This window comes from Phoenix dactylifera, chromosome 2 (genome assembly GCF_051530095.1).
Source record: "Phoenix dactylifera cultivar Ajwa chromosome 2, Ajwa_hap1_PhDact_Kaust_v1.1, whole genome shotgun sequence".
NCBI classification, from domain to species: domain Eukaryota; kingdom Viridiplantae; phylum Streptophyta; class Magnoliopsida; order Arecales; family Arecaceae; genus Phoenix; species Phoenix dactylifera.
The window spans coordinates 34,887,299-34,914,401 of NC_143191.1; the positions used below are offsets into that span (position 1 = coordinate 34,887,299).

A 27,103-nucleotide genomic window follows, 5' to 3' on the forward strand; every position below is an offset into this window, starting at 1 on the left:
TATTGACCTCATATTGATGGACATTGCGAAGATCCGTAGGGTGTAGCATACAATGGAGACAGCCCAAATTATCACCAAGTATATTTAGAACCATGCTTGGATCTTTTCACTGATGAGGAGGTTTGCAGAGGAAGAGATTTGAGATTAGAAGTCACACGGTTTGCTACCAACTACGTTGCATTTGATAGCCTTCTTAAGAAGAAAGCAGCCCTATCATATGTTTGTCAGACCCGAATGGCAGAAAAGTAGATATGTCTAGCACGACACTGAAGGGAGCAGGATTGAAGACTTGGTAACGAGGAAGACATTCTGCCAGCGGACCACTGTGATAGTAAAGGCTATCAGACCATTATATGAAGTGCTTCGGGTCGTAGATAGCGAAAGGTGCCCTCAGATGGCCTTCCTGTATCACATGATGAAGAAGGCAAAGGCTCAGATCATGAAGGCAGATCTAGCTCATGTTCAGGAGTACATCAACATCATTGAGTGGCAGTGGAACTACCAAATGGATAGAAACTTGCATGTAGTAGATAAGCAAGAACATTGAAAATTAGACTGCTCCTGTACTGGTATAATTTTAATAAGATGATCTTCTCTATGTGCAGCATACTATCTGAACCCCCCGTTCCAGTACAGTGTAGCTGGAATTGGTATAAATGACGAACTTCTGGCAGCTCTGCGTAATGTCATTTACAAGATGGAGTTTGATTTAGAAGTTATGAGTCATGACCCTATGTCTAGAAGAGGTAAGTTAACTTAAGTGGCATATGTAAGTTAACCGGTATCTTCTATTATTAACACAGTACAACACAGTTCTTTTTCACAGACCAAATTATTTAGAGGGCAGCAACAACTTTGGACAGCAAGCAACTGTCATGAGTCAGACAACTATGAATCCAGGTATGTTACACATCAGAAGGACATTCAACTGGCATTAGATGGTTACTATGTGGTAATATCTTATATCTATTTTTCTTCTATTTTTGCAGCTGAATGGTGGATTTATTTTGGGCTGTCCGCGAAAAATCTTAAGCGACTAGCTATTCGGATCCTCTTTCACATGGTCTCCTCAAGTGGCTGTGAGCATAACTGGTCCACCTTCCCCCTCATCCACATTAAGCAGAGAAACTGTTTAACACAGAAGTGCCTCAACGACCTTGTATATATATGTTCACTGCAATCTGAGGTTGAGGCTAAAGTGCATTCAGGAGAAAATGGAGCTTAAGTATACAGATCCGATCTATAGTTCTTTCATTGATGATGACGATGATCCTATGATTGGATGGCTTATGGACCAACAGCAGGAGCCGGAGCTTGATGAGCCAAGATTGCCTCTACGACCGGCTAGCTTCGCAGCCAGCAAGACAAGGATCGATACAGGACAATGGGCTGAGCACAATATTCCATGCATTCCTACAGTTGAATAGCCATAGGAAAGCCAGTCACCACATGACTCCTTGTTCGAGACATCCTCTCAAAGATATGATCGAGAAATGGTTAGACGAGGCCACTACGCTTTTCGATCGACTCGGTCAAGAGGATGACATAGCCAGGCAGAGATAAGCACGAAGGGTAAGAAGGCAGCTGCCCAGCACACCAAAAAAAAATACCTGCAGCCCCAATGAAGAGTGTCGAGGAGTCCTGGAGCAGCAGCGATGCCAGTTCTGATGGTCGTGAATATGTTGGCCATGGAAGGAGTGGAGGGAAGAAGACCACTGTTTATGAGACAATCACAAGATGGCCTTCGATGCACCAGTGAGTTCCAATTTACACAAGCTATATAAGATCGAAACCACGGTGGACGATCTGGCAGAGCCCGCGAGGTTACGATTGCATATAGAAGACGGGCTCCTCGAGGTCATTTAGGAGGACACGATGTAGCTGTAGATGACCTTGCATGTGGAGTAGAATCCATAGATGTATCATGTTTCAAGTCTTATACTATATCATTATCTGCAGCCACAAGCAGCCTATGACCCTTACGAATACGGATAAGGATATGGTGTGTCTGAGGTATTTTCCGGTGGCTACTATCCTATGTAGCCCGGAATATCTCATGGGTCGAATTTTGCTGCCGAAATATTCAGATGGGCCCCTCCACAGTCGTACTATCAGCAAAAGGACACCTCTCAGAGCCAGAACTCCAGCGAAAGATCCGAGAGTGCTTATAATCCGGCGTGCGTTCCTCATGGGATGAACATACAAAACTACAATGTCGCTTGGTCAGAGGGGAGGGTTGATGTGTTTCCTGATTATGCTGATGATCCGGATATCTACGAGAGGCATCGCCACTCGACCTGATTTTAGATATCATTATGTATGTTTGTTGGACTTTAAAAGTATGTAATTGATTATATCTTGATTTGGAGATATTTTATGTTGTTCATTTTATGATTTGTATCATTTCAAAGCAATAAAATGCGCCATCTAGTTTAAACCGGAATCATAGAAACATAAAAAAAAAAAAAAAAATCAAATTAGACTTAAATTTATAGAAAAAAATCGAAAAAAGAGAAAACTTTTCAAAAAAAATTAGGGCATGTTGGTGCATGAACCAGCGTGCTGAACCGGTTTAGTCCGAATCGGTACCGAACCGTACCGAACGCCGACCAGTATGGCACCCAGTACCGATTCGGTGATCCTCGTCTAGTATGCACTATTCCTCGATGAACATCAATTATTTTTCTATTCTCAAACAACCTTTGACTTTTATAGCTTTTGCTTGCTTTCATATGCCTCAACTCATAAAAGTTGACTCTAGGACGTCTTAACAACTAACCACACTGACCTATACAGACATTGGATGGAAGTTGCCACCATGCTCTAAACCAACCTCTTGTTCCCCCAAATAGACCCTGCCACAAGCCATTACATGCTAGTCTTATACATGGCTTTTATGCACTAGCAACCAATTCCTAAAACGTGCCAGATGGGCGACCAACAAGATCCTAAAACTAAGGATTAGACAGAGCTTTGCCTCCATTTAGATTTGAATCTACCTATGCCATCATAACTAAGCATTTATGGCTATTCTATCCACACTTGTTTTACATGAATAAAACAAGCAAACAGCCTTCCAGCAACTCTATTGAAGCATGGGTTCATGTGTGTGTGTGTGTATGCATGTATGAATGTATCCAACCTTCATTATCTAAGGAGAAAAAACTAAAGTCTGCTGATTAATAATTAAGATATTTTTGAGGTTGCCTGTCAAAGATTGAATGACTGGACACATGTTAACAAGTCCGACAAATCCACAAAACCTAGTTTAATAAATCTAGAAAATCTTGATCATGTGCAACCCAATATTTTTTGACTCAATCATTTAAAGATGCATCTTATACAACATGACACAATCAAGCAAATTAAGCAAAAAGAAAACCACCATACTTGTTCTTCAGTCATCTGCAGAAAAGCTATAGTGTAATACACCAGCTCTTTGATGTTCATCCTGATGACCTACAACAAGCAATCCCCAAAACATTATTTCATTATATGGACATGCAAAGAACAAACCCGACTATACAAAGCATTCGAGCAATGTACCTTTGCCAATCTAGAGGTTCCCACCATGGTTAACAAAAATTCGAATAACTAGGATTAACGACAACATGTCAGTGATGAATCATAAAGTTCTTAAGGAATTTTTAAAATTTAAAATAGAAGTAACAGAGAATACTTCATGTTGCAACAAGTATATACATTAATATCTTCAATAAACCTTAAAAACAAATAATGAAATTGTCATGAGTTCACATACACAAACAAAACAAAGGAAACTCATTGATTTGGCCTAGATTCTAACTTTTTTTTGAAGACTGAATATCAAATAAATAGGATAAGACTAAATATACAAGAATGAATATAAATGAAATAGAAACGTGTGCGCGCGCGCGCATATTATAATCACTGAGAAACTCGAAGCATATGCTGAACTTTGTTTCTCTTAGTGCTATTAACTTAAATTCATTTCAGAAATTTAAAACTTTAATTGATAAAAAGACAAGCTGCTAACAGATTCAATAATGCAAAGTAACTTAACCAAATATAAAATAAGAACAACGTTTAAACAAATAAGTTAAACATCTCAACAGTCGCAATATTATTTATCTATTACATGTCAATAAAAAATCTTATCAAAACTCGTGGCAATGGATTTCAAAAGAATCAAAACCATGCACCCTATGTATAATGTAGGAATAAGATTAGTATCACTTTCTATCTACAGTGAGCAATATTCAGTGGTTCACTATTTTTTGATTTAATTAAAAAAACAAATTAAAAAAAGTAATATGCTTAACAAAACTGCAATAAAGTCATTTGTCGATACTTTAGCTGGCAAAAGCTTGAGTCCCAGCAGCTTAAATCATGAACAGGTTATATTTTATATTGTGCAAGAAAACCATTGGCCATGTTTATATTTTGTAAACAAGGAAAACCTGAATAAAGTTGTTTTATTGCTCTATATTCTTTTTTTATGCGACTTTATCCTGTTTTAACATGAATAAATTTGAAAGTCTGTTTGGTAGGAAATTGCGAGTTCACAGGAATACTTACAAAAGATACCATAATGCTATTATTTTCACACTATGACCCACAATCATTGAACCCAGAAGCTAAAAGCATGGACTGAAGTAGGAGTTTGGAGAACAATCGATTTCGGGACTCAAAGATATTATGATGATCACATTTCAAAGAAAGATGGAGCAGAAGAATTTGTCAAGCAGCATTCCTAAGGTAACAACTTTTGCCTATATTGACAATGCCTGGATACTGATTTTGCCCAAAATTTGTTAGCAAAAGAAGTGATATAACTCACTTTTGTTGCACAGAAAAATATTTTACAATCCAGGAACATGATGGAGAAGAGCATCAAAATAAACCCATTAATTGTATCAATGGCAAATAAAGACCTTGATATACTAGGACTAGATCACGAAACAAAATTGCAACAATTAGTTTTGAGTGTTAGTTTTGAGCATCAAAAGAAATCACCTGAAACTGTCAAATTGAGGTTCAGGGAAAAACTCAAAGTTAGATCGACTCATTGCTCTTATTAAGAGAAGAGCAGGCTATTTTTCTCAATTAACAAAGGCAAAAAGATGAACATGCAAAGGAATCATCACAAAAATTGATTGTTTAGTTAACGTCCTACATAACTATTTGACTCATCATTTCTGTAAGTTTTGCTTCAAAACTCAAACAGGTACTTGTCTTAATAAGAGTTATCTGGATGATAAAATAAGAACTTGTTCCCCAAAGGATACTAATACCTGAAGGACAAATGATTCAAGACTTTGTTCAACACCATCAGAGTCATATCTCCCAGAATGGGAATCCTCACTACCTTGGATTGAAGATAACTGATATACTTCTAGAGAAGAAACAAATGTCTGCCACAAAGGTGCAACAATGACTGGACCAAAACCAGATGTCAATTTTCCAGATAAGAAAACATGGAACCTACAGAATAAAAAAAAGGAAAAAAAGATATACTTGCCAGAAAATTGTGCTTCAGTGAGGCTTGGAAAGTTCTGAACAAACTGGAGTAAACATTTGAGCACCTGATGATACAGGAAGAATACATATCAGACAGTTTTCTTTCTCCCTGTTTTGAGGAATGATTAAACAGAGCCTGATCACCACATAGCAGCCAATTTTCATTTGAGCAATGATTTGAGTCTCAATAGATCAAAAGATGCAGCTACCTCCATTCTAATGCTCCAGTCATCAGGATCTTCAGACCGCACTGGAGGTTGTAGAATGATGGAGAACTGCTCCATCAATGAACTAAGCATTGGCATAATCAATGCAATAGTTTCTGACTGCACCAGCAAAATTTGAGTCACTTTATAGGAACACATGCAAAAACATTCATAATACACAAACAAGAAAGAAAGGAAAAGCAGACTACCTTGTATACACCACTCATTGACCCCAGGACAGAAATGCAGGAGTGGATTATTGAAAGAGCTTTTGCACGCAGAGATTTTTCATACAGCTGCTAATAAAAAATAGAAAATCATGCAATGAAGTAAAGCAAATAATAATGCAATTTTAATATGTTGGCAGCCAATTTCATGCTTCATCACAAATAACAAACAAGAAAAAGAAGTGTATGAAGCCAGTTCACTCAGATGATTAGCATGGTTATTTTTTTAAAAAAATGCCACAGAAACTCACATGAGGGGATGATAAAATTGTATTCAAGTATGGGAAAAGAGTGGGGACTAATCTCGGAACCAAACTATCATCCAAATCACCAGAGAGAAGAGCTAAACATCTTAAAGCTCCACGAACTGCAAAGAAGAATGATAAAAAACAGTAAAATAGCCATAATCAAAATTTTAAAAAAACAAAAAATATAATAGATAGATGTTTCTTTATTAAAGATCCATAAGATTCAACTCAAGAAGACCAACATACATTATACTGTGCATTTCACGATGATTTACTATTGTTTACAGCTATTCCAACTATGGACCTGATGAAATTTTGAGAATTTACCTCCACTGATGTTGCTCTGGTCACTTATCAACTTCAGGAGAAAAGGCAATAATTCAGGCCAATCCTCTGGCCAATCACATTGTGCAATCGATACCACTGCCATGCCAACAGCAGTGCGAATTTTCCCATGAGAGTCATCCAATGAGGGAAGCAGAAGTTGACGTATAACTCCCTGATATTTTTTATAATTTAGAAAGAGATCATCTGATGATATATGGAAATTAATGCCAATAATATTTGCAAATGAGCTGATATATAGCCCGAAGCATTTGTTTCTCATGAAACTGAAAGCAGTAGTAAAAGCTTCAGCAAAGCAGTGACCACATGCAGAGAACTACATAAAGTAGCAATGCCAAATCCATAGTGTCAAGAAGTTCTACAAAAAAACAAAATGGCATTGATCATCATATGATCATCATGGGGTCAAACTTTTTCAAAGATATTTTAACATTAAAGCACATTTCCAAATGCTCAGCCCCTTGAATTGGTATAATATATATCATAAAAACAGAAGGAACTGAAAACAGACCTTTTCTGCAGCCGAAACAACAGGATGTATGAAAGTCTCTTCATCTTCCTGCCAATGCTGTTTTATGAACTGCTTTAGCAAGACAGCTGCCAGGTAGCGAATGTTAAGTCTCACAATGAACAATTCTTTCTTACAAGGTTTGCAAGGTATGTTCACTGCTAACATGTTTGTACAGTATCAATATGCCTAGTACTGGGGGCGGTTCAGCGTATCGACACTTGGTATGCCCCCTGTACCAAGTATCATTTCAGTATGGGTACAGTTCGGTATGCCCGGTCTGTAGCACTACACATGAATACTGCAAACCTGGCTTTCTTAGCACAGCACATCAAAAACAATGTGTTAGTCCAAGCTCTGCAGAATTCTTAACGGAATAAGAGGATGAGATGTATGTGCATGCATGTATCAGTATGCATATATAATCTCTATGTACTTCAAAGACCAGGATATCTGACGTAATCCAAATGGAATTTTCTTGTTCACAGTGATCTTGGCAAGCGCAGCTCCAAATCCTTCAAGGAAACCAAAAATATAATATAGCACATTGTATGAGTTTGGGACTTTCGAGCACATAAGGAGACAAAGAAAATTTGAAAACAATGTAGCCAACAAAGGGACAAAGCAACACTTGTCATGGAGCAAATATAAGGAAGAACAGACACGAATACACGTGGTTCAAAAGTTTGGAAAACAGGAACCGAGAATTAACAAAAGAATACCAGCTAATCAACGCTTGCCATCCAACAGCACAAAGAAAACCGCAGACTTGGATGGTCCAAGCCAATCAAGAAAACAAGTCGAAAAAAAAAAACAACCAGCCATTGACTAAGGTATCAATAATCTTGTGTTCCGGGAAAACAAGAACCAAGATGACATTAGAACCTCACAACCTGGCCGTGAGCACGGCACATTTTTTGCCAAAAAAAAAGACGAAATTGCCAGAGAAAAAGAAATACCAGGAGGGTTCTTGTAAATTACCAGCAATATAATCAGGAAAAAACAATCTAAGTGGGGGGCGAGTAATTATAGCATTGGAATTTCGAAGTTTTCTTGATCAGATAATCAGGAAAGTATTTGATGTTGGAGGAATCTTGACGGACATATGAGCAAAACAAGAAGAAAAGGATTCTTGGACATAATCACGAAGAGGTTCTTGAAAAATAATCAAGAATCGTGCCTTCCGGGAAATATTAGGAATTTGAACTTTTCTTGATCAGAGAATCAAGAAATTCAAGGTTTCTTGATTGAAGGAAGCTTGAAGTATAGAAGCTAAGAAGACATACGAGCGAAACAAGAAGGAAAAGATCGAGAGTGAAGCCTACCTGCTTGTAATGAAGCTTGTTGCAACGAGGCCTCGGCGAAGGATCGGACCTCGCGGTTGGTGTCCAGCGTCGCCGTCAAGCAGTCGATAAGCCATTTCTGGTCCTGATCCACGATGGCTTCCATCCAGAAATCCTAACGAGAGGGCCCAAGAACACGGAGATCCCGGTTTCGAGATCTCCGGATCTCGTCGTGGTCGGGATGAGGGGAGGAGTGGAGGTTTTCGCCCGGAGAATTGCGGAGCGAAGTCGCGGAGGGGTTTTAGGGTTTTTATACCGCGTGGGGTGGCCACGGGGTTTAGTTCACCGAACGCACCCGGGAGAACGTCGCGAGCCAAGTCGGTGATAGGGATGTCGATGGGCCGAGCCGGCCCAAGCCGTTAGAATACTGTTTGAAACAAACCGAACTTGGGCACATGTTGAGGCCTTAGAGTCGGCCTGAATGTTGGTACCCTGAATTGAGAGGCCCGGTTCGAAATAACTTCCACCTGTACCGGACTGGGCCAGTTTTAAGCTTTTTTTTTTTTTTTACCCAAACCAAAGTTAGGTCTGCGCCTGACCAGCCTGGCTCGACGCTTCTCTTACTTTCTTCTTCTTTTCTTCTTCTTTTTTTTTTAGCTAAATCGAATGATTCATACAATACGAGTACAGATACGCCCAATAAAATAGAAAAACAAAATATCACAGAGCTTCCAAGGCAGCTCTCCATCCCCCGTCCACATGATGTTACTGGCATGATTAGCCACATACGTGGCCACCCAATCCGCAGCCCCATTGGCTTCTCTAAACACATGCTTTGCCTGGACAACCCCTCCATCCCTCATCATTATTCAGATATCGTGAATCAAGGGATGGTCAGCATCAACAACTCTCAAACCTCTCTGGATCCAGCTGATGACCGTAGCCGAGTCACCCTGCAAGATGACTGAACTAGCTGAGAGCACACATTGAGCATGTCGAAAACCCGCCCAGGCAGCTCTCAGCTCCGCACCAGGAACCATGTAATCAAATAACTGACAGCCTCCTGCTACCACAATTTTGGAGTTTGGACCCTTAATGACGAAACCCGCTCCATCCTTAGTGCCACCATCCAGCACCAATCCATCAAAATTGACCTCATGTATGAAACTTGCTTCACAACACTTCCAAGTTCCAAGCTTGACTTCAAGCTTTTCCCAGAATCATTAGGTATAGGGTCTGAGATTAGCTCTACGGTTGTCTGCTGGTCCTTGTGAGCTCATGTATCAAATTGCGCACTTGGGCAAGGTGGTGGATTCGGCTGAAGTTGGAGCTCGAGCGATGGATACAGGGTTAAAAAAAAAATCCATATCGATCCTTTTAATCTCAAAAAAAAAAGAAGAAAAATCTCCATCCTATATATTAGTGACAAAATTCCTATTTCACTTTTTACATTTTTGTTCCGTATGATTCATTGATTTCAATTGAATCTCGATGATGAGACATTTTTATCTCATTTTAAGTTCTAGTGATGGGTATGGCGTGAATTTCATATTCTGAAATATTTTATAGAAATGTTAAATATTTCTAAATTGTAGAACAATTTTATTGTTCTATATTTTGGATTTAGAATTTTAGAGTTTTTATTTTTATGAAAAGAATGATTCAATAGTTAGGCCAGTTTCCTATGTAAACCAATAAGTACATCCTATAAAAACCAGATACTTGGTTGAGACTTTTTTTGTTCTGTGATTGATTTGGTCAAATTTTTGGTTTTGCATTTTAGTTTAGGCATTATATATCTACAATGCCACAGATTTTCAACCAATGTCACTCACTATTATAGTCCTGCTACCAAACAACAGTTTTGTTATTCTTGGTTCTGGAAATTGATTGCAAGAAGTCTGATTCTACTTTATTTATGATTGGATTTTCAAATTAGACTTATTTGAAATTTTTGAATATACTCTGAACAATATCTTGCTGTTGGTCCAGTTGTATTGAGATTTCTTGATATTTCATATTTTTAGTACTTATTAAGCATAACTTTGTAATGTAGAATATTTGGTATGCAATAAAATTATCAAAAAAAAAAATCTTAAATCATGAAATTGAAATATTTTATATCTTTACTATATTTGTTTTTTCCTTTTTATGTTTACACAACTGCATCATTCAAAATGGTTGTTGAATCTGGGCCTCATGCTTTTTGTAACAAACCAAGACCTCATCTAAAATGGGGTCTTAACATACTCTCTTCGTTTAAGCATTGACGTCCTCGTCGGACTAAGAGTTTAAATTTATATAAATATAAGCACATGCGCCACGATAGATCTGTGGTCAGTCTCAATGGTTCCGTGCTGCAGTGTCCGCTTGGATGCCATTTGTAACAACTCAGAATCTAATCTAAAATAGCTAGCCGAAAGGTATTATTTGGGTTCCTTGATCCTGTATAAGTACTGAAGATCTATCCAGTGAATAATCGATATGGGACTAAATATATGTCCGCACAGATCCTCACACTTTTCATGGTATCGTGAGGGCAATGGCTTTTAAGGCTTGCGAGGAGTGTAAGCGACTGGGACATGTGAACGTACCAGCTTTTTTTCTCGCTGGTTGAACTAGTTACAAGGGTTGGATCTGACTTGCCCTTGGATGAGCAAGCGCCCATTAATAGAGCTATGGACGCGAAGTTGCCTTATGAAGAAGAAGATGTTGAACTTTATCCAAAAAATGTATGTTTTCATTCTATTTTATTTTTCGAATTTTTATTTTATATTTATTGTAGTCAATTAAGTGTCACACCGATTTGTTCAAAAGTTTGTAATCCTCACTTGCTACTCATGAAAAAAAAAATACTCAGACAAATCAATTGAAAGCTGGAAATGCAAGGATCATGATATTGTTGCGACCACTTGGGGCTAGATCTTTGAAATTGTCCACCCAGCATTCTGCATCATCCATGGGGCTATAACAGCCAGTGTTTTGGGCGCTCAATCCGACTTGAAACGTGATATATATCAAGGATTAGACCGATGAGTCTAACATAGTCAGGAGCCAAGAGCGAGATTACCACTTACTAGCAATTACAGACGGAAATTAACCTAAAATTCCAAATATATCTGATAATCTTTAGTGTAGAAATCCTGATTCAACAACTTAAACCTAGGCCAGACGTTAAAAGAGAGATTTGACCCAATCTGAACTATTGACTAATAGGTCAGTTCGACTCGATCCAGTCGCAGGCAAGTTCAATTGGTCTATTGAGTGGTTGAGTTGCCCACTACATGCTTCCAGCTCCAGGCATTGTAGCTGTAATTTGATGACCCAAAGCTGATTCCCCTTAATATCATATGTGCAGAAGGCTCCGAAGAAAGTAAGTTCCCTGCAAAATAACTTTGTTCGATGGAAGCCTTCCTCCTTTTTCAGCACAATCAGTAGGCAGCAGCAGCTGGACTTTGTGGACTTCACGAGTGCTAGACTCGCGCTCGTAGACTTTGGTATTAACATTAGTAGTTTTTTTTCTTCTCGGGACAAATAACAAAAGCGTGCAACATAAACATGGTGAACATAAACAGATACAAACAAACTTTGTTCAGTTTGAGGTCTTGCACGGTCTGATGGGTTGTTCTATTGATTGGTTGGACCCGTCTCTTATCATAGCTACGCTTGTTGTGGCGCAAACCATGAGAAATCGTGCACTTGAATCCATAGCTGAACGTTCTCATGGAAATAGGAACTAAACCGCAGATGTATGAGCTGGAGGTCCAGGTTCAACCAATATACTCGCTTAATACATTGGATCTACTGACGGACTTAAATTTCGGAGCAACGTGACGTGATGACGGCCCTTCTCGTCAAGCACAGCCGGGGACGAGCAATCCTGGTTGAGTCCCGACCCACATTCTTCTCGTTACAATTTTTTTTCTTTTTTTTTTTTGGTACACAGACAGCTCACACTAGTTACATATGAGCACTGTCTATACTTCGTAGAAATGAAGAAATAAATACAAAATGTGTTCTAATTTTTTTTTCAAAGTAATGAACAGCAAAGAAATCAACAACTTTATTCGGCTGCATGATAGGAAAAATATCACACTTCCATGGTAGTTGCCGTGCGTCCTCTAAAAATGGATAGCCGAACACCTCCGGCTCCTGTGAAATTCAAACCATCTTCTTCACCGAGTCCTCCAAGGTGATGTACCGGGCCTCAAAAACTCCCCTCGTTTCTTCACCTACCCATTCCTTTCTGGTACCGTCAGCATCCTTCCACCTAACTACCACAATACAACGTACTTCGCCCAAAGCAAACGCCAGCCCCTCTGCTATGATCGCCCGTTGACGGACCTATCGAAGCCGCCGCCTCCCCGGTTTACTTCTCCCTCTCTTCCTACAAAACAAAACGATCCCAGCTCTCTCTCTCTCTCTCTCTCTCTCTCTTTGTATCCCATAAATCCTATTCTTCATTCCCTCCGTTCCGCCCTCGCCGATGGCTCTCACCCCATCCAATCTCCTCCAAAACCCCTTCCTCTCTTCCAAACCCCAATCCCCCTCCCCCTTCCTATCCTCCTCTCGCTCCTCCCTCCCGTCTCTCTCTCGCTCCAGATCTCGCCCTCTCGAGATCAGAAACTCCATCGCCGCTGCCCCCTCGCCGGCCGCCAAGGCCGTGAACGAGTGCGCCATCAAATCGGTGAAGGCGAGGCAGATCATAGACAGTAGGGGGAACCCCACGGTCGAGGTCGATCTCGTCACCGACGCTCTCTACCGCTCGGCGGTTCCCAGCGGGGCTTCTACTGGGATCTACGAGGCGCTCGAGCTCAGGGATGGCGACAAGAACGTCTATGGCGGCAAAGGAGTCCTCAATGCCGTGAAGAACATCAACGAAGTCCTGGCCCCGAGGCTCATCGGCGTCGATGTCAGGCGAGTCTAGATTCATAATCTATCTTGAATTATTATTATTACGTTACCAAGAAGGGAAGATGGAACATGAAAATAAAATAGCTCCAAAGATTCTTGCTTGATTACAAACTTGAAAATTGTTCTCAGCTTGAGTTTTTTCCCCCTCTTCTTCTTTTGTTTTCATTTCTTTTCTAAAGTTTTTTTTTCTTGCGCATCCTTATAGGAACCAAGCTGATGTTGATGGGATCATGCTTGAGATTGATGGAACTCTAAATAAATCGAAACTGGGTGTTAACGCCATTCTTGGGGTTTCTCTGAGTGTGTGCCGGGCTGGCGCAGGGGCCAAGGGAGTTCCTTTGTATAGGCACATTCAGGAACTGGCTGGAACGAAGGAACTTGTTATGCCTGTCCCGGCTTTCAATGTGATAAATGGTGGTAGTCATGCGGGTAACAATTTGGCAATGCAAGAGTTTATGATTCTGCCAGTAGGTGCAACTTCATTTGCCGAGGCTCTCCGTATGGGCAGTGAAGGTAATCAAGTTTACTTCCATGTTATACTTTAATTCTTCATCGACTCAATAACATCCGTGTCAAGAAACAACAAGTGTTTATTATTTGCTTTTCACATCATCCCACTAATTTAGTCGAATATTTTGTTATTTTGCAACTCTGCTCATTGTCGCTTGGTTAGTTCTTTCATTGAATTTCAGCGGTTGCTGCTGAAAAGCAGCCGAAGTAGTAAATATATTTGTATACTTGTGACAGTTTATCATACTCTGAAGGGCATTATTAAGGCAAAATATGGGCAAGATGCTTGCAATGTCGGAGATGAAGGTGGCTTTGCACCCAATGTTCAAGACAACAGGGAGGGTCTGGTCCTGCTTATAGATGCTATTGAAAAGGCTGGTTACACTGGAAAGGTAGAAGCACGATAGTATGTCTTGTCATCTAGGATGGGTGGTTGATATTATAGCAAACTTTTCCTCTTACCAGTTTTTTTCTGCTGAGAGCAGATCAAAATAGGAATGGATGTAGCAGCTTCAGAGTTCTTCACAAAGGATGGGAGATATGATCTGAATTTTAAGAAGCAGCCAAATGATGGAGCCTATGTTCACACGGCTCAAAGCCTTGGTGAACTGTATAAAGAGTTTATCAGAGATTTCCCTATTGTATCTATTGAGGATCCCTTTGACCAAGATGACTGGAGCTCTTGGGCATCACTGCAGTCTTCAGTCGACATGCAACTAGTGGGGGATGATTTACTGGTTACCAATCCGAAGAGGATTGCTGAGGCAATTCAGAAGAAGGCTTGCAATGGTTTGCTATTAAAAGTAAGCATTTTAGATCTATTATATAACTATCGAATCAAGTTTCTGATTACATAAATGCGTATATTTTTAGCTATACAGGGATTGACCTGAATTTATTAATATTTGTTAAAAATTGCAAGGCTTTGCTGAAATATGTGTAATACCTAAGTTTAATTTGATTGCTCGGAAACAATAGATATGTTGTGCGGCCCCCCCCCCCCGGGTCAATTTTCTTCGTTCCATTCTTTTTTTCTCTTAATAATTTCAAAAAGAGTGTATTGATCATAAATTTGCACATGTTTGTATCTAGAAATATAGGTCGGTACAGGACCTCTCTAGAAGGTTTGTGCTACCAAGTAATGTAACATTGTGTTGCACATAGTTTTTGGATTTGAACAAATTTACAGAATGACTTTCTATAACTGAGCAGTCCCTCCTTATACTTATGTTTGATTTTGTTATACCTATGAAGTGAGTTGAACAGTTTATTCTTTGCCATTAACAAATGACGCCTTGCATTGCTGCTCATCTTTATTGTACTTGTAGTAGATAAGATATTCGGTAAAGGAGAGATTTGTTGTTTTTGGAAACAACAACAAATGAATACACTCTTGAAACAGAAAGATTAGTGGTTATTTTATAATATTAGATAAATGTGGTTGAACCTTGGTGCAACGGTACTTAGAGGCCATGTTCGAAACATGGAAATGACCTCTCTTCACGGGGGTAAGGCTGCACATACTTGACTCTCCCCAAATCCCACAATAGCAGGGAGACTTACGCACTAGGCTGCCCTTTTTTTGTAATATTAGGTAAATGCCTGCTCAGATGTTCATGGTATGTCTGTATTTAAAGTCTAGTTACTCATGCATTGAATAATTATACTATCTCAGCCTGGGGATAACTAGCCAACTTTTGGTTCTTAAATATGATCAATTACTTGGTGTTGAGCACTTAAATTCGATATACCATACAGGTTAATCAGATTGGCACTGTTACCGAATCCATGAAAGCTGCACGTGATTCAAGGGCTGCTGGCTGGGGAGTAATGGTCAGCCACCGTAGTGGTGAGACAGAAGATAATTTTATTGCAGATCTCTCTGTTGGGCTGGCAAGTGGACAGGCATGATCTCTGATACTCCAGATCTTTGTTAAAAAAATATCTTATTGTTGCAGCTGATTGTTTCAATGGTTACACAGTTTGACCTTTGCTTGCCTCTTCTGACCTACAGATCAAAACTGGAGCTCCCTGCCGTAGTGAGCGGTTGGCAAAGTATAATCAGGTAATAAAGATATTGCTGTTCTTTTATGTGATTTTCTCCTAGGAGGTTGTCTATTTTGTATGAATTTCTACACTTAAAATGAACACCTGGCCATACTAGAGTAGATTGGTAGGAAGGTATTCACTGTCTTGCAAATATATGTGGGTGCACAGCATGGATGTAGACATATATAAGTATCCAGACTGATGTATTCTAAGAGGTTATTTTACTTCATATGTTGTAAGAATTCCACAATCCCCTTGCCCCACCAACCTGCTGTGCTATCTTTTAATTGAGTAGGCTGTCTGAAGTCCATTTTAAAGATTACAGACTTATAGTTTCTGAAGCAAGTAGGAGGAGCCTCTTTGTTTGTGTCAGTAAACTGTAACACAACTGTAACCAATGCCACATTCTTTTTTATTTCCATCTTGTAAAATACAATTGTATTTTTGTTGTGTAGCTTTTGCGCATTGAGGAGGAGCTCGGAAATGTGCGGTATGCTGGTGCAGCTTTCAGATCTCCATAGCTGCTGATACAAGGAAGTTTGCATTCTGAATGGAAATAAGGTACTGGACCAAACTCATCTCAAGTAAGAAGTCTGCTGTAGGTCTACAAGAGAGGCCCAAATATTTTGTGGCTTGCCTTGGATGCATTCTGAAGGGGTCATTTCTTGCTGATTGCTGAATTCTTTTTTCTCGAGAGATAGCTTGAGTGTTATCATATTTTGTTCCAGTCTTGCTCGATGAAGTTACTAGCTGGAATTGGGCTCCATTGCTTTCTGTTTACTGTGTGCTGCATCTGTTTGTAACTTTCGCTGGCAATTTTGAATCCTTTACTTGAGATGGGAATTTGGATTAAAGTTGATCAACTGTAGCTCGTCTTACTGGTGCTTATGTGTTACACATAGTTTGTTTCATCCAGTCCGTTGTTAGCAATCTGACAAAACAATGAAATGAAGGTTTTAGGCTAGTGGATGTACCCTTTTCTAAAATCTGACCGAGGGAAGGTCACATACTTTCCCAGATAAAACAAAGACAATACATTTTCAGAGTTTTATCAAGTAGAAAAAAGTAAAATGCACTTGCCAGAGGGAAGATACCTGGTAACAGTGTTGAACAAGTACACCAAGGCAGACCTACACATGGTCATCATGGTCTTAGAAAAGTAAAAGAAGACAAATGACAACATCTTTTTACAGTTTTTAGACTGGCACGGGAAGTGCCACCCGTGATTTTTTTCTTAAATGCATCATCTACTGTCATTGGTTGTTAATCCCAGCCTAGATTTAATTAAATTAATGGTGGGTATGTGATGCAAATTACACATTTTTGTCAAGACATGAACTTCTTCCATCTAGCATCTGATTAAAATTTTTTTTCTGATGTCTATAACTTGATGAATATGCTTCCAGTTTTAAGTGGTAAAGCTGCTCTTTCCCTTGAACCCAGCAAAAATGAATAAAGGTGGGTATATTTATTAAAGATGGAAGTATTCACTAGAATGATGGTTAAAGAATGGTGGAGTTGGGGCCTTGGAGCTTGCAGATACGGTCCTCAGTCCTTCCCCATTGTATGTTCGTAGATAAGTAGAAGTCTATTAGGTATATGTTGGTGTTAGCTTGGTTTTGTGGATGCTGCAATTTACTAATGAATAACTCCATGCTTTTGGATCATTATTTAGAGTAGCTGGCTGCGTTGTCTTCCCAATAGCATCTTATTTTTAAAGGGGATATCCTCAGTCCTTTATCAATCTTTTAACATGTCCGGCAATTAAACGCACAGTTCATTGAGTTGACTTTCATTGCTAAGGGCTTCAATTCATCTAGTAACAGATGGGAAGCCAAGGTAACACAAGGAGCTACATCATGATACCCGATTTCTTGTTTTATGGAACATGTTTCTCTCGTAGATACGGTCATGAACATTGTCTTGCACAAATTTTCTTTTTCTTGATGAGTTGGGGAACTTCTTGTTTTGCATAATAAAACCTTACCTTAAAATCGAGTCTCCTAGTCCATGTACTAATACAGTGAACCTTTGGTGATGTATCTTGCCCTGGTTCATCCTACATACAACTAAATCTCGATGATTTCTTTCTTTCTTTCTTTCTTTCTTTTTTGATTAAAGAAAAGGTTCATAGACGATGCACTGCACAACGAGGAATGCTCTCCTCTAAATACCGATGATCGCTTAAACCCTGTTGAAGGCGGGATTGAATCCCAAATCATTGGTACAACCGCCAAATGTTTTACCAACTCCCAAATATGTATTAAAGTTCTGGATAATCCGTCCTGGTTTAGTAACAAAGCCGACAAGGTTTAAGTTTGTTCAGTGTGCGTAGCCAAACTCAAGTCATTAATGCGTAGAGATTTGTATTCGCAAGCTGGACTCGAATCCTAGATTTGATGATCATAGTCAGAACTGGCTAGTAGGTTGGATCAAACCATGATCCAAGACCAGGATCTGACGTGACCTGTCCTGCAATGCTGGGCCTGTAATCAGACTCCCATCTTCTTGTTCTTTTTTTATTGTCAGAAACATGCTGACGGCCCTTACAATCCATTATTATTTTTTTGGCCTAAGTTAGTGTTGTCCTCATTTCAAGTAATATTTGGGTCGGATCAGATCCTGTTAGGATCAATTGCTACCGTTATTTTTTTTTTATTTGAACAATTACTCTACACAAAATCGAAATAAGTAGTCTCTGAAATCAAAGATCAAATATCCTCCGGGCCCTGTTGCAGCACAGAATGATCTAACCAACACTGGTTTCTGGTTGATCCCGTCGAAGAGGGCATTCGGCGGAATACGACGGGCAATAGCCGTCCTGCAATGGTCCGGCTATCTTTTCTTGGTCTGTTTCAATTTTATCAGCCTGGACCCCTAATTTGAGAATAGGGTCAGGTCCCAGTTTGGTACAAGATCGGGGCTGACCCTGTTTCACGTGCGCCCATAGATTTATAATTATTAAACGCAAAGTGCCACGAATAGAAATGGCATGACCCGGCTGCCCGATCTAGCAACCGACCCAAGATGAGCGGGCTTGGATTTGACATAAATGAATCCAGGCCCTAAAAAGATTGACTTGATTTATTCAATTTGTTAAATAGGTTAAGTACAGATTCCGAATTCTAACCTTTTTAACTCGTTTCGACCCATTTAGACATTAGATCGTGTCAAAATACTTACATTTTGACTTGTTTAGCCTAAAGTTTAAGTCCCGTCTAACCTATTATCATACGCCCTATCTGATTTAATTTCTTTATCAAGTAGGTTACAGGAACAAGGTTGGATTGCTTGTTTGTAAATTTAGCTGGAAATTTTTGATTTGTTTAATAAATAAGATGGCTTCTCTATCCAATAATCTGGGTCAGTCAAGGTCTTGACACAACTTAACCTATTGCTATCTCTGCAAGTCTAGAGTTTTATTGTGTCGCAAAAAACCAGGTGTGTACACACCCACCAGCATTCCACATGTGCAAAAATAAAAATATTTTATACAAAATTTTTTATTTAAATAGTAATATATATTATTTGTATTTTTAATTCATGAATCTTTTGAGTATAGAAGCTAGGTTCTAGTCAAAAAGAGTTTTCGATAAGTGAAACTTTCGATTAAAAAACATATATTAGAAAATTTTTATTTTGGTAGAATTTTAGACAATATATATTTCTTCGTGATGGGATTAGGAAAGAAGAACGAAGTTATTAGAAATTAGTGACGTGTAATGCTTGCTTATTTTTTTATAAAAAAATATATAGAATTTTTGTAGTTATTGGAGAGGATAAAGTTTTCTCTATCTTATCCATTTAATAGGTATATATAAAGGTAGAGATTTGTAGGTCGAAGATACTCGCATGCGCCATGAGCTTTGGATTGCATAAAGGCTTCACGTGTGAATCAGATGAGATCCGCAAAAATATTGACGCGCATGTGTATGTCCTGAGAAATTAGTTTCTTATGTACTTTGTAATATATGTAATACCATGGCAAGTGCAAAAATTGGAGCAAAGCGTCCTCTCATTTCGTCCAATCCCCTCCTGCCCCTTCAGCATCTCTCTATATACGTACATACACATATATAATGAAGAGTTGAGTGCTAACAACTATTGACCTTAAAATATGGACATGTTGGGTGATCTCATGCATGGTGTGCCTGTTGCATAAACCCAAAGTGATCTTCAATTATGTCTTTCTAAAATTTCAATCATTCATACATCTTGTGGCATCCAAGTTTTAACTAACGAGGCGTCTGTGGTTTTGACATATAGAATCAACTATGGGGAATAGAGAATTTTTTATTCTTGAATGCCTCCACTAGTCACACGTTTGGGAGCTTGGGTTTCTTATTTGGAAGATATCTAATAAGTCTTTGTTGAAGTAAATTAGTAGATTCTCATATTATTTTTAAAGCTATAAATAGGTCCGGTTGACTCGTGATCCGACCTGATCCGTTTTTGGAAGACCCATAGAGCCGGGTTAGGTCCTAAAATTGAACTCATTCAATTTTTCGGATTGGGTCTGGGTTTACTGAATTTAGACTCGACCCGACATGAGCTACTTGAGATTTGGATAATTTTCGGTTTTCAATCCTATGATCCAATCCGACCGAAATCTGTAAAATTATTTGGGCTCATAGTCACAGCCCGCGGGGGTGCAAACAAGTTCTGAATCTATGGATGAGTTGAGCCGAACCGGACCCGAATTTTTTTGGGTTGGATCCGGGTTATACATGGACCTGACTTGACTCGAATGACCCGTTGGGTTAAAAATTATAGTGGTGGACCCGTCTCAACCCGATTTTCTATTGGGTTGGCTTTGGGTTCAAAATTAGGACTCAACAAGAAATTGGGTTGGGTCGGGGTCACCCATCACCCGCCCCAACCCAAACGATTTGCACCCCTAGTTATTTTGAAAGATTTTATGGATGAATGGAACAATTTCAAGAGGAGGGTGCCAATGGTTGAGTTGGTGAAGTAATTTAGGGCATCTTTGGATATTTTTATAGGATTGGACTGAAAATTCTATAAGATTTATGAATTAGGCTACCCATTTCTGTATATGACTCTATATCAACTAAATACCATCCAACCTAAATCTCGTGGGACAAAAAAAAGATCTTCATCCTACAGCCCAAAGGTTAGAACTTGGGTTAAGTTTGGATAGGCTCTTAAAGTGTAAGCTAGATGGGCTAATAGTTTCGGCTTCTACAAGATTTCAGCTCAATCTTATATGAATATCCAAATAGGCCCTTAGTGTTCTAATATAGGTTTAATCCCAAACTTACCTTGCTTGCTTGAGCTTCCCCCTATCATGCTTCTGAAAAATAAACCCATTTCAAGTGTGTGCAGGCAACAATCCACTCAATCAATCACCTAATATATTGTTATAGGCTCTGTTGGTAGCGGCTATCCGCTTTTAGCCTAACCTGGTTAAATAATTTATCCTTTGCATGCTTGCATCAACTTCTCTTTGCTTAATTCTTCCATCATCGATTTAAAAAATGAAATATGGCGTGCAACTTTATCATAAGGGTCACATTTCTCATGACGAACTAACTAGTAATTGTTTGCAACTTAATTAAAGAATTCAATCAGCTTCATGAACTCATGAGAGCATCTGGTTCAATTCACACACCAAGATATGTAGGATATTCGCATTTTTTTTAAAAGAAAGATTTGCATATTATTTTAGTTTGGCGAAACTACGACGAAAGATGAGATACTTTGAATGATAGGAAGACGTAGAAATTGGAAGTATAAGAATTATCGGGGGGAACTGCAACTAGGCCATTAAATGACACAGAAGAGTTTCCTTGTATGCTGCACTGTAAGATCAGGAAAGAGCAGTTATGTCAAAACCACTATCAACACTTTGGTGATGCGATCGTCCACAGTACGCTAAGAGGAGATGTGATGGCAAGCCTTAACGTCTAAGAATGGACATGCAGCAACTATTGAAACTAAACTATTGATTTGGTTTGATACTTTTTCAAAATATCTAAGTAGTTTAATTGCTAAAGATGATAGCTCTATTGTGACGCTCTTAAGTGGACAGCAACTATTGACACTAAAATATTGATTTGGTTTGATACTTTTTCAAAATATCTAAGTAGTTTAATTGCTAAAGATGATAGTTCTATATGAACAAAAAAAAGAAAAGGAAAAAGAAAAAAAAAATCTCTGTATGTACTTTTTTTTCCTGTAAATGCTGTAATGTACTTTCGAAACAGCTCCAATAAAAGACAGATGAGGTTGTAAAGCAGCAGAGGTTGAATTAAATTAAACTACCTTTCTTGGCCAATGAAACCGCATGGATACTTCCCTCAGGAAATAAAAAATAGCCTCAGTAATTTTTCTTTTGACCTTTTTCCTTGACATGGGATTCCATCATTTGCTCTTTCTTCCACTGGTGAGTAGATATATGTTAATGGAGAAGTGCCTGCACTTCGAAAGAATCTCACAGCCCACAATAAAAAGGGCGTCATCAAACCTTTGAAGACACTTAATGATTAAGGTTCTAGTTATATAATTTAATAAGCAACGTGATTACACCAAGAAAAGATTTAAGTAATGAGTAAACAAACAGGAAAAGGCTAAAGGAAGATATTTTGCCGTGATTTCCTCCGCTAAGTGCCGTAAAGCAATTAATGGATCTCAGCAGGGCTTTAAGATAACTAAAAGGAAGACAGCTTGCATTATATGCTGAAAGGGGAAGCTTTTGGAGAACACCAACCCAAACCCAACGTTAACCAGCTAGTGCTCAAAAGCACAGATTCAAAGAGAACCTAAAAGTGGCCTTTTGACCAGCTTTCCTTTCCCATGTAAATTACCAATGTGTGCATGTCCATAAGAAACAACAGTAATATCTTAATCAGAACTGTACAAACTTTAGTGACCCCAAAATATATTAGGTGATAATTGCACCTAAAATACAGCAAGTATTAACAGCACATTATATATTTTAACAAAGTTAATTTGTAGGCAAGTGAAGGGTCATAAAACACATTCTAGACAACCAAAGCTTCTTGCAATATTCCTATGGTGTTCAAAAGCTAAAAGAGTGGTTCTAACATTGTGGGTTGCATGTCTCAAAGATGTAGGACTCTTTTTTTTTTTCCCAATACAAAAGATATAGGACTCTAGATTCTTGGACCATAGGGCATAGCAGCCTAGCTACAGCCGTTGCAAGCAAACGGTTCAAACACATTGCTCTCATTAATCATTTTTACCACATTATTGAAAGGTCATCGAGCTCACTCATCCATATTGACCTAATTTGAGATGGAAGTTTATGACCCAACCTGCCAACTTAACTCGTAGCCGACTTGCTTTAAACAGATTTAGGTTTTGTATTAATGGGTCAAAGTCATACATGGATCAACTCATCTGAACTTGTTTAATAAATGGACTGAGTTTAGGTTTTAGATCTCTGACTCATTTGATCTATTTTTGATAATAGGGCCGTATCATAATCCAACCATTTAACCTATTTAAAATCCTCTTAATCCATTTAAAACCTACTTAACCCATGTAAAATCCATGGCAACCATTTTAACAAGTTTAAGATCAACTTAATCCATTTTAAATCAATTTAATCAATCTAAGATCCATTTAATCCATTTATCCTCGTTCGACTCATTTATTATACTAGTTATGCTGGTCAAATTACATGTTTAATAAAAAGTTCAGGTTTGAATAAATGGGTGAGGTTCGAGTGAGTAAATTTTTGACTATATCTGCCCCACCGTATCCAACCCCATGGACTCAATTGCCACCCCCAGTTAACCTCGATACATAATCCTTGTACCACAAGCCTCTATAGAAAGCACAAGAGGAAAGCTAGACCGGAAATTGGGCATAACGCTGGAAATATACTGTCCGGGCACCAGTTCAAAAGCTTAGGGGCTGGCAAACCATTTGGCTCCTCGAATGGTGTTAACCACCCGTTAAACCATGCGTCAAATCAAAAATCTGCGCCGTTCATTTGGCTTTGAATGGTGTGGAATCCAGCAAAGTTCCCACCACCCCATGAGCTCGGGGAGTTCCTTTCCCTATAAATTCAGGAGCGCTGTGCTCTCTCCCTTCAAACAAAGAGAAGCTCCTCACTCTCTTAACAACAAAGAGGAAAGGGAGGAAGAAAAGATATGGGTGGGAGAAAGTCCTCTTCCTTCTTCTGCTTCTTCTTCAAGTTGTGTGGGAGGTCGCGCTACAGGGACGACGATGTCGATTGGGAGCCAAGGTACACAAGAAAGATACGTCCCAGCGACGAGGACCGGGAACGATGGGTTGGTGAGCCAGATGTCGACGAGAAAGCTTCAGACTTCATTGCTAGATTTCATCAATCCCGTACTCATGTGTAGCATGAATTAATTCCCAGTATCATTTGTTTTGCTTTCATCTTTGAATAATTAGCTTGTTGTGTGCCATGTAGTACTGGTATGAGAAGAATAAGATGACATGCGCGTTTGTAGTATATCCTTGCTTTAGTTCTTATATATTTGGCTTTCATTTCTCTACAAGATCCTGAGAAACATAGCACAGCCACAGCCACTGTTACGTGATGCTATGATCTCCTTCAAATAGGACTTCATATAGATGACTACTTGTTCGGATAGCAGCACCTCTTCCGTTTCCTTCTTTGTAGTAAATGCAAGTACCTTCCTCAATATGACAACTTAAAAGAAGATGATTATCTCATGCGACTTATTCCCTGAGCAGTGCAGAATAATCATCTTTACAAAGAACCAATTTCTCTTTTTTCCCCTGGTGCTGGTAATTAATGTGCGAATACCCTCGCGCTACTGATATTTCTGCTTCAGCTGGTGACTTTCTTGCTCAACTTGCTTCTCTCTGGTTTTAGGGCTGGTTTGAAAGAAATGATGTCGAACGCCACCTAGAATGCTGTATTGATCTATGAGTTGCCCTCTGCCTAACTAATTTGCCCATGAAATATCAGCTCTTCTCATTTCACTTGACGAGTTATGTAATACCAGTCTATATAATATAAAACACAAAACGGAGATCATGAGCATGAGCTATTACGTGCGTATCAGCATGCTGTTATTAAATCAAGGAGATCAAGCCTCCATGCGATATGCTTGTTGTGGTGACTTCAGTGTCAGGAAGAGGGTGTCGGACGTAGAAATCAAAGATCTTGGTGGGCTATGATATATGAGTCTGACGCTCGTCTTGTAGGAACCTCCAACCTTAATTATGTTACATCAGTTATGAACACATTCTTCTGTCTCTGAAATGCTTCCGACCTTCTTGAACTTTGTTAGACTAGCTACTGCCATAACTCTAATTGAAGGACTCACGTATACGAACCAACTTTATATTTCTTAAACAACTTACCGCGGCTTTAGTTTAGATATCGATAATCTTCATTAAAGAAAACATGATGCATAGTCAGTAGAAAATTAAAGACCATCACTTCCTTACCAGCATTCACTTCAATGCTCATCTTTCAGCCCTCAGCTTTGTGCAGCAATCTTTTCTCCGTAGTTCTCAAGAAAAGAGGCAACAATCTTGTATACTTGAACCCCATGCTTCATATGCCCTTCTCCTTTCTACCAGCCTCACTTGTCACCTCGATTCTCTTTTCCTTCTGAGAATTTTGTCAATTGTCATCATAGTAATCATCAACTCTCGTAGCAATTATTTTTTTGCCCGCAAGAAAAACGGTGAGGATCTCCGATCTCACCACCATAAATGAAATGATAACGCTTGCAGTACTTCATTACAAACAACTCGGGAGCTTCAACTTGGTTGGAATATATGCACGTATAACCCTACGCATTAGCCCAAAAAGAATGGGAGAATATGTTTGAAATGAGTAGTTGATGGGACAAAAGGAATGCAGTTTGGGCGGCTTCCGTCGGGTTGCAGGCCAACGTCCAGTGCTTCCGTTGAGCTTGGATTTTAACCAGAGCAACAACGTAACCATCCAAATCCGATTTAACCCGTCAATGAACCTATATTTCGAAAACTCTAGTTTAGTACGTTGAGATTTAGATTTCAATTAGAATCTAGTAGGAATTTGGGTTGGGCCGACAATTGTATCCAAGCCTGCTAAATCAAGCCTCATATTGGCCCAACCCAACCAAGACACTGCAAGTTGCCATCCTATATATATATATAGAAATCTAAACCAATTTCGTAGCTGCACAATTTTCGGGTCCATCTTTGGGCGTAATTTCTGCGCCCCTCTCCAAATCAATTTGTAATTAGCAGGGGCTGTTGATCCGATGAAACTTATAAGGAGGCCATACTGGGCGGTGTCGAGATCCTCTGTGGTATACATTTTGCATTATAGAGAGCTGTACATACCTCAATGGCCACTACATCAGATGATTATGGAGATGAATAGCCATCAAACAGGAGGCATATTGCATGCAGGCACTGTAGCTGATCTTCTCAAATCGGATTTCTACTGCAATATGCAAGAGTGAGAAAATCCTATTTTTAGAAGTTTAAGTCGACTTTAAGAAGATTGGGCTGGAGACCACATGCACGGTCGGTCGGTATATTGCTTATGAAAGTATATGTTCAAGTAAGCATCTCAACTCCACGGCTCGTCGTCAACCACCGATCCTTCGTTAATTGTGGTGTAGCGATGGGTCGAAGATTCCCAACAAATCAACGATAAAGGGAGCCCCGAAGAGGATTGGAAGACTCCTTTTTCCTTCCTCCCTCTCATTGCAATGAAAACAGGGAAATGATAGGCCAACATGGCAGCCTCCTTTGAGGGATTCTGTGGATTGCAAGCCGGTCCAGTTCATTGAATCCACACGCAATGTCAAAAATCCTTGCTATCGGCAGCCAAGAATTGGGAGATTGGAAACTGATAATCCTACTTTGGTAATAGTTAAAGACAGATGCTGGTATCTCAACCTATATAAGTTTAGCATGCGTGAGAAAAGGTAAAACCAAAAAAAAAGCTTTTGATGCCTAAGGCTTTTTTTAATCATGAAGAACAACGCAATTGTATGTTTCACGTATTTTGCATCTCATATACAGGATAAAATGCTACAATAGAATTAGCTTGCCCTGGTAAATTGCTTGGGCCCAAAAATTTAAGCTACTAGAAATTGAATCTACAATGTACATCAAACTTAAGCACCATGCGACAATAGATTTGATGAGGCAAAGAAGTGTTTATTATTATATAGACAGCAAGAGTATTAGGAGAAACACCATTGGGAAGTCCTGAAGTGTGCAGTGCTGCAGGATATCAGTCATCGTAGCCCCAGTGAGCTTTCTAGGAGTTTCCTATCTTATGCGTCACTCCTCCATTTTCTTTGGCCACGCTTCCACT

At 39.2% G+C, this 27,103-nt stretch overlaps 2 protein-coding genes across 7 annotated transcripts in view; one reads left to right on the forward strand and one right to left on the reverse strand.

Moving 5' to 3' along the window:
- Positions 1–8,622, reverse strand: part of LOC103701677 (ARM repeat superfamily protein) — a 34,916-nt gene extending 26,294 nt beyond the window's left edge. For 3 of the 6 annotated variants that reach the window (XR_015975371.1, XM_088716151.1, XM_088716152.1), the window contains exons 1-11: positions 8,359–8,622; positions 7,487–7,548; positions 7,037–7,129; positions 6,508–6,679; positions 6,184–6,299; positions 5,915–6,004; positions 5,709–5,825; positions 5,501–5,564; positions 5,274–5,416; positions 3,547–3,594; positions 3,391–3,459 (exon numbers count right to left, since the gene is read on the reverse strand). Coding sequence is in view for 4 of the 6 variants with exons in the window: in XM_088716151.1 (XP_088572277.1) it covers positions 3,391–3,459; positions 3,547–3,594; positions 5,274–5,416; positions 5,501–5,564; positions 5,709–5,825; positions 5,915–6,004; positions 6,184–6,299; positions 6,508–6,679; positions 7,037–7,129; positions 7,487–7,548; positions 8,359–8,482 (1,098 nt within the window). In the remaining 2 variants the exon portion in view is untranslated. Of the gene's footprint in view, positions 1–3,390; positions 3,460–3,546; positions 3,595–5,273; positions 5,417–5,500; positions 5,565–5,708; positions 5,826–5,914; positions 6,005–6,183; positions 6,300–6,507; positions 6,884–7,036; positions 7,130–7,486; positions 7,549–8,358 lie in introns of those variants that run through there. The other 3 variants (XR_015975372.1, XM_008783834.4, XM_088716153.1) reach the window with 2 other exon arrangements.
- A 3,753-nt stretch (positions 8,623–12,375) lies between these two features.
- On the forward strand, positions 12,376–16,652 carry ENO1 (enolase 1). The gene is made up of 7 exons (XM_008783835.5): positions 12,376–13,233; positions 13,436–13,743; positions 13,978–14,132; positions 14,226–14,543; positions 15,499–15,645; positions 15,755–15,805; positions 16,245–16,652. Exons 1-7 carry the CDS (start codon positions 12,803–12,805, stop codon positions 16,308–16,310), a joined length of 1,476 nt encoding a protein of 491 aa, XP_008782057.1. The 5' UTR covers positions 12,376–12,802; the 3' UTR covers positions 16,311–16,652.
- Positions 16,653–27,103: the final 10,451 nt, after the last annotated feature.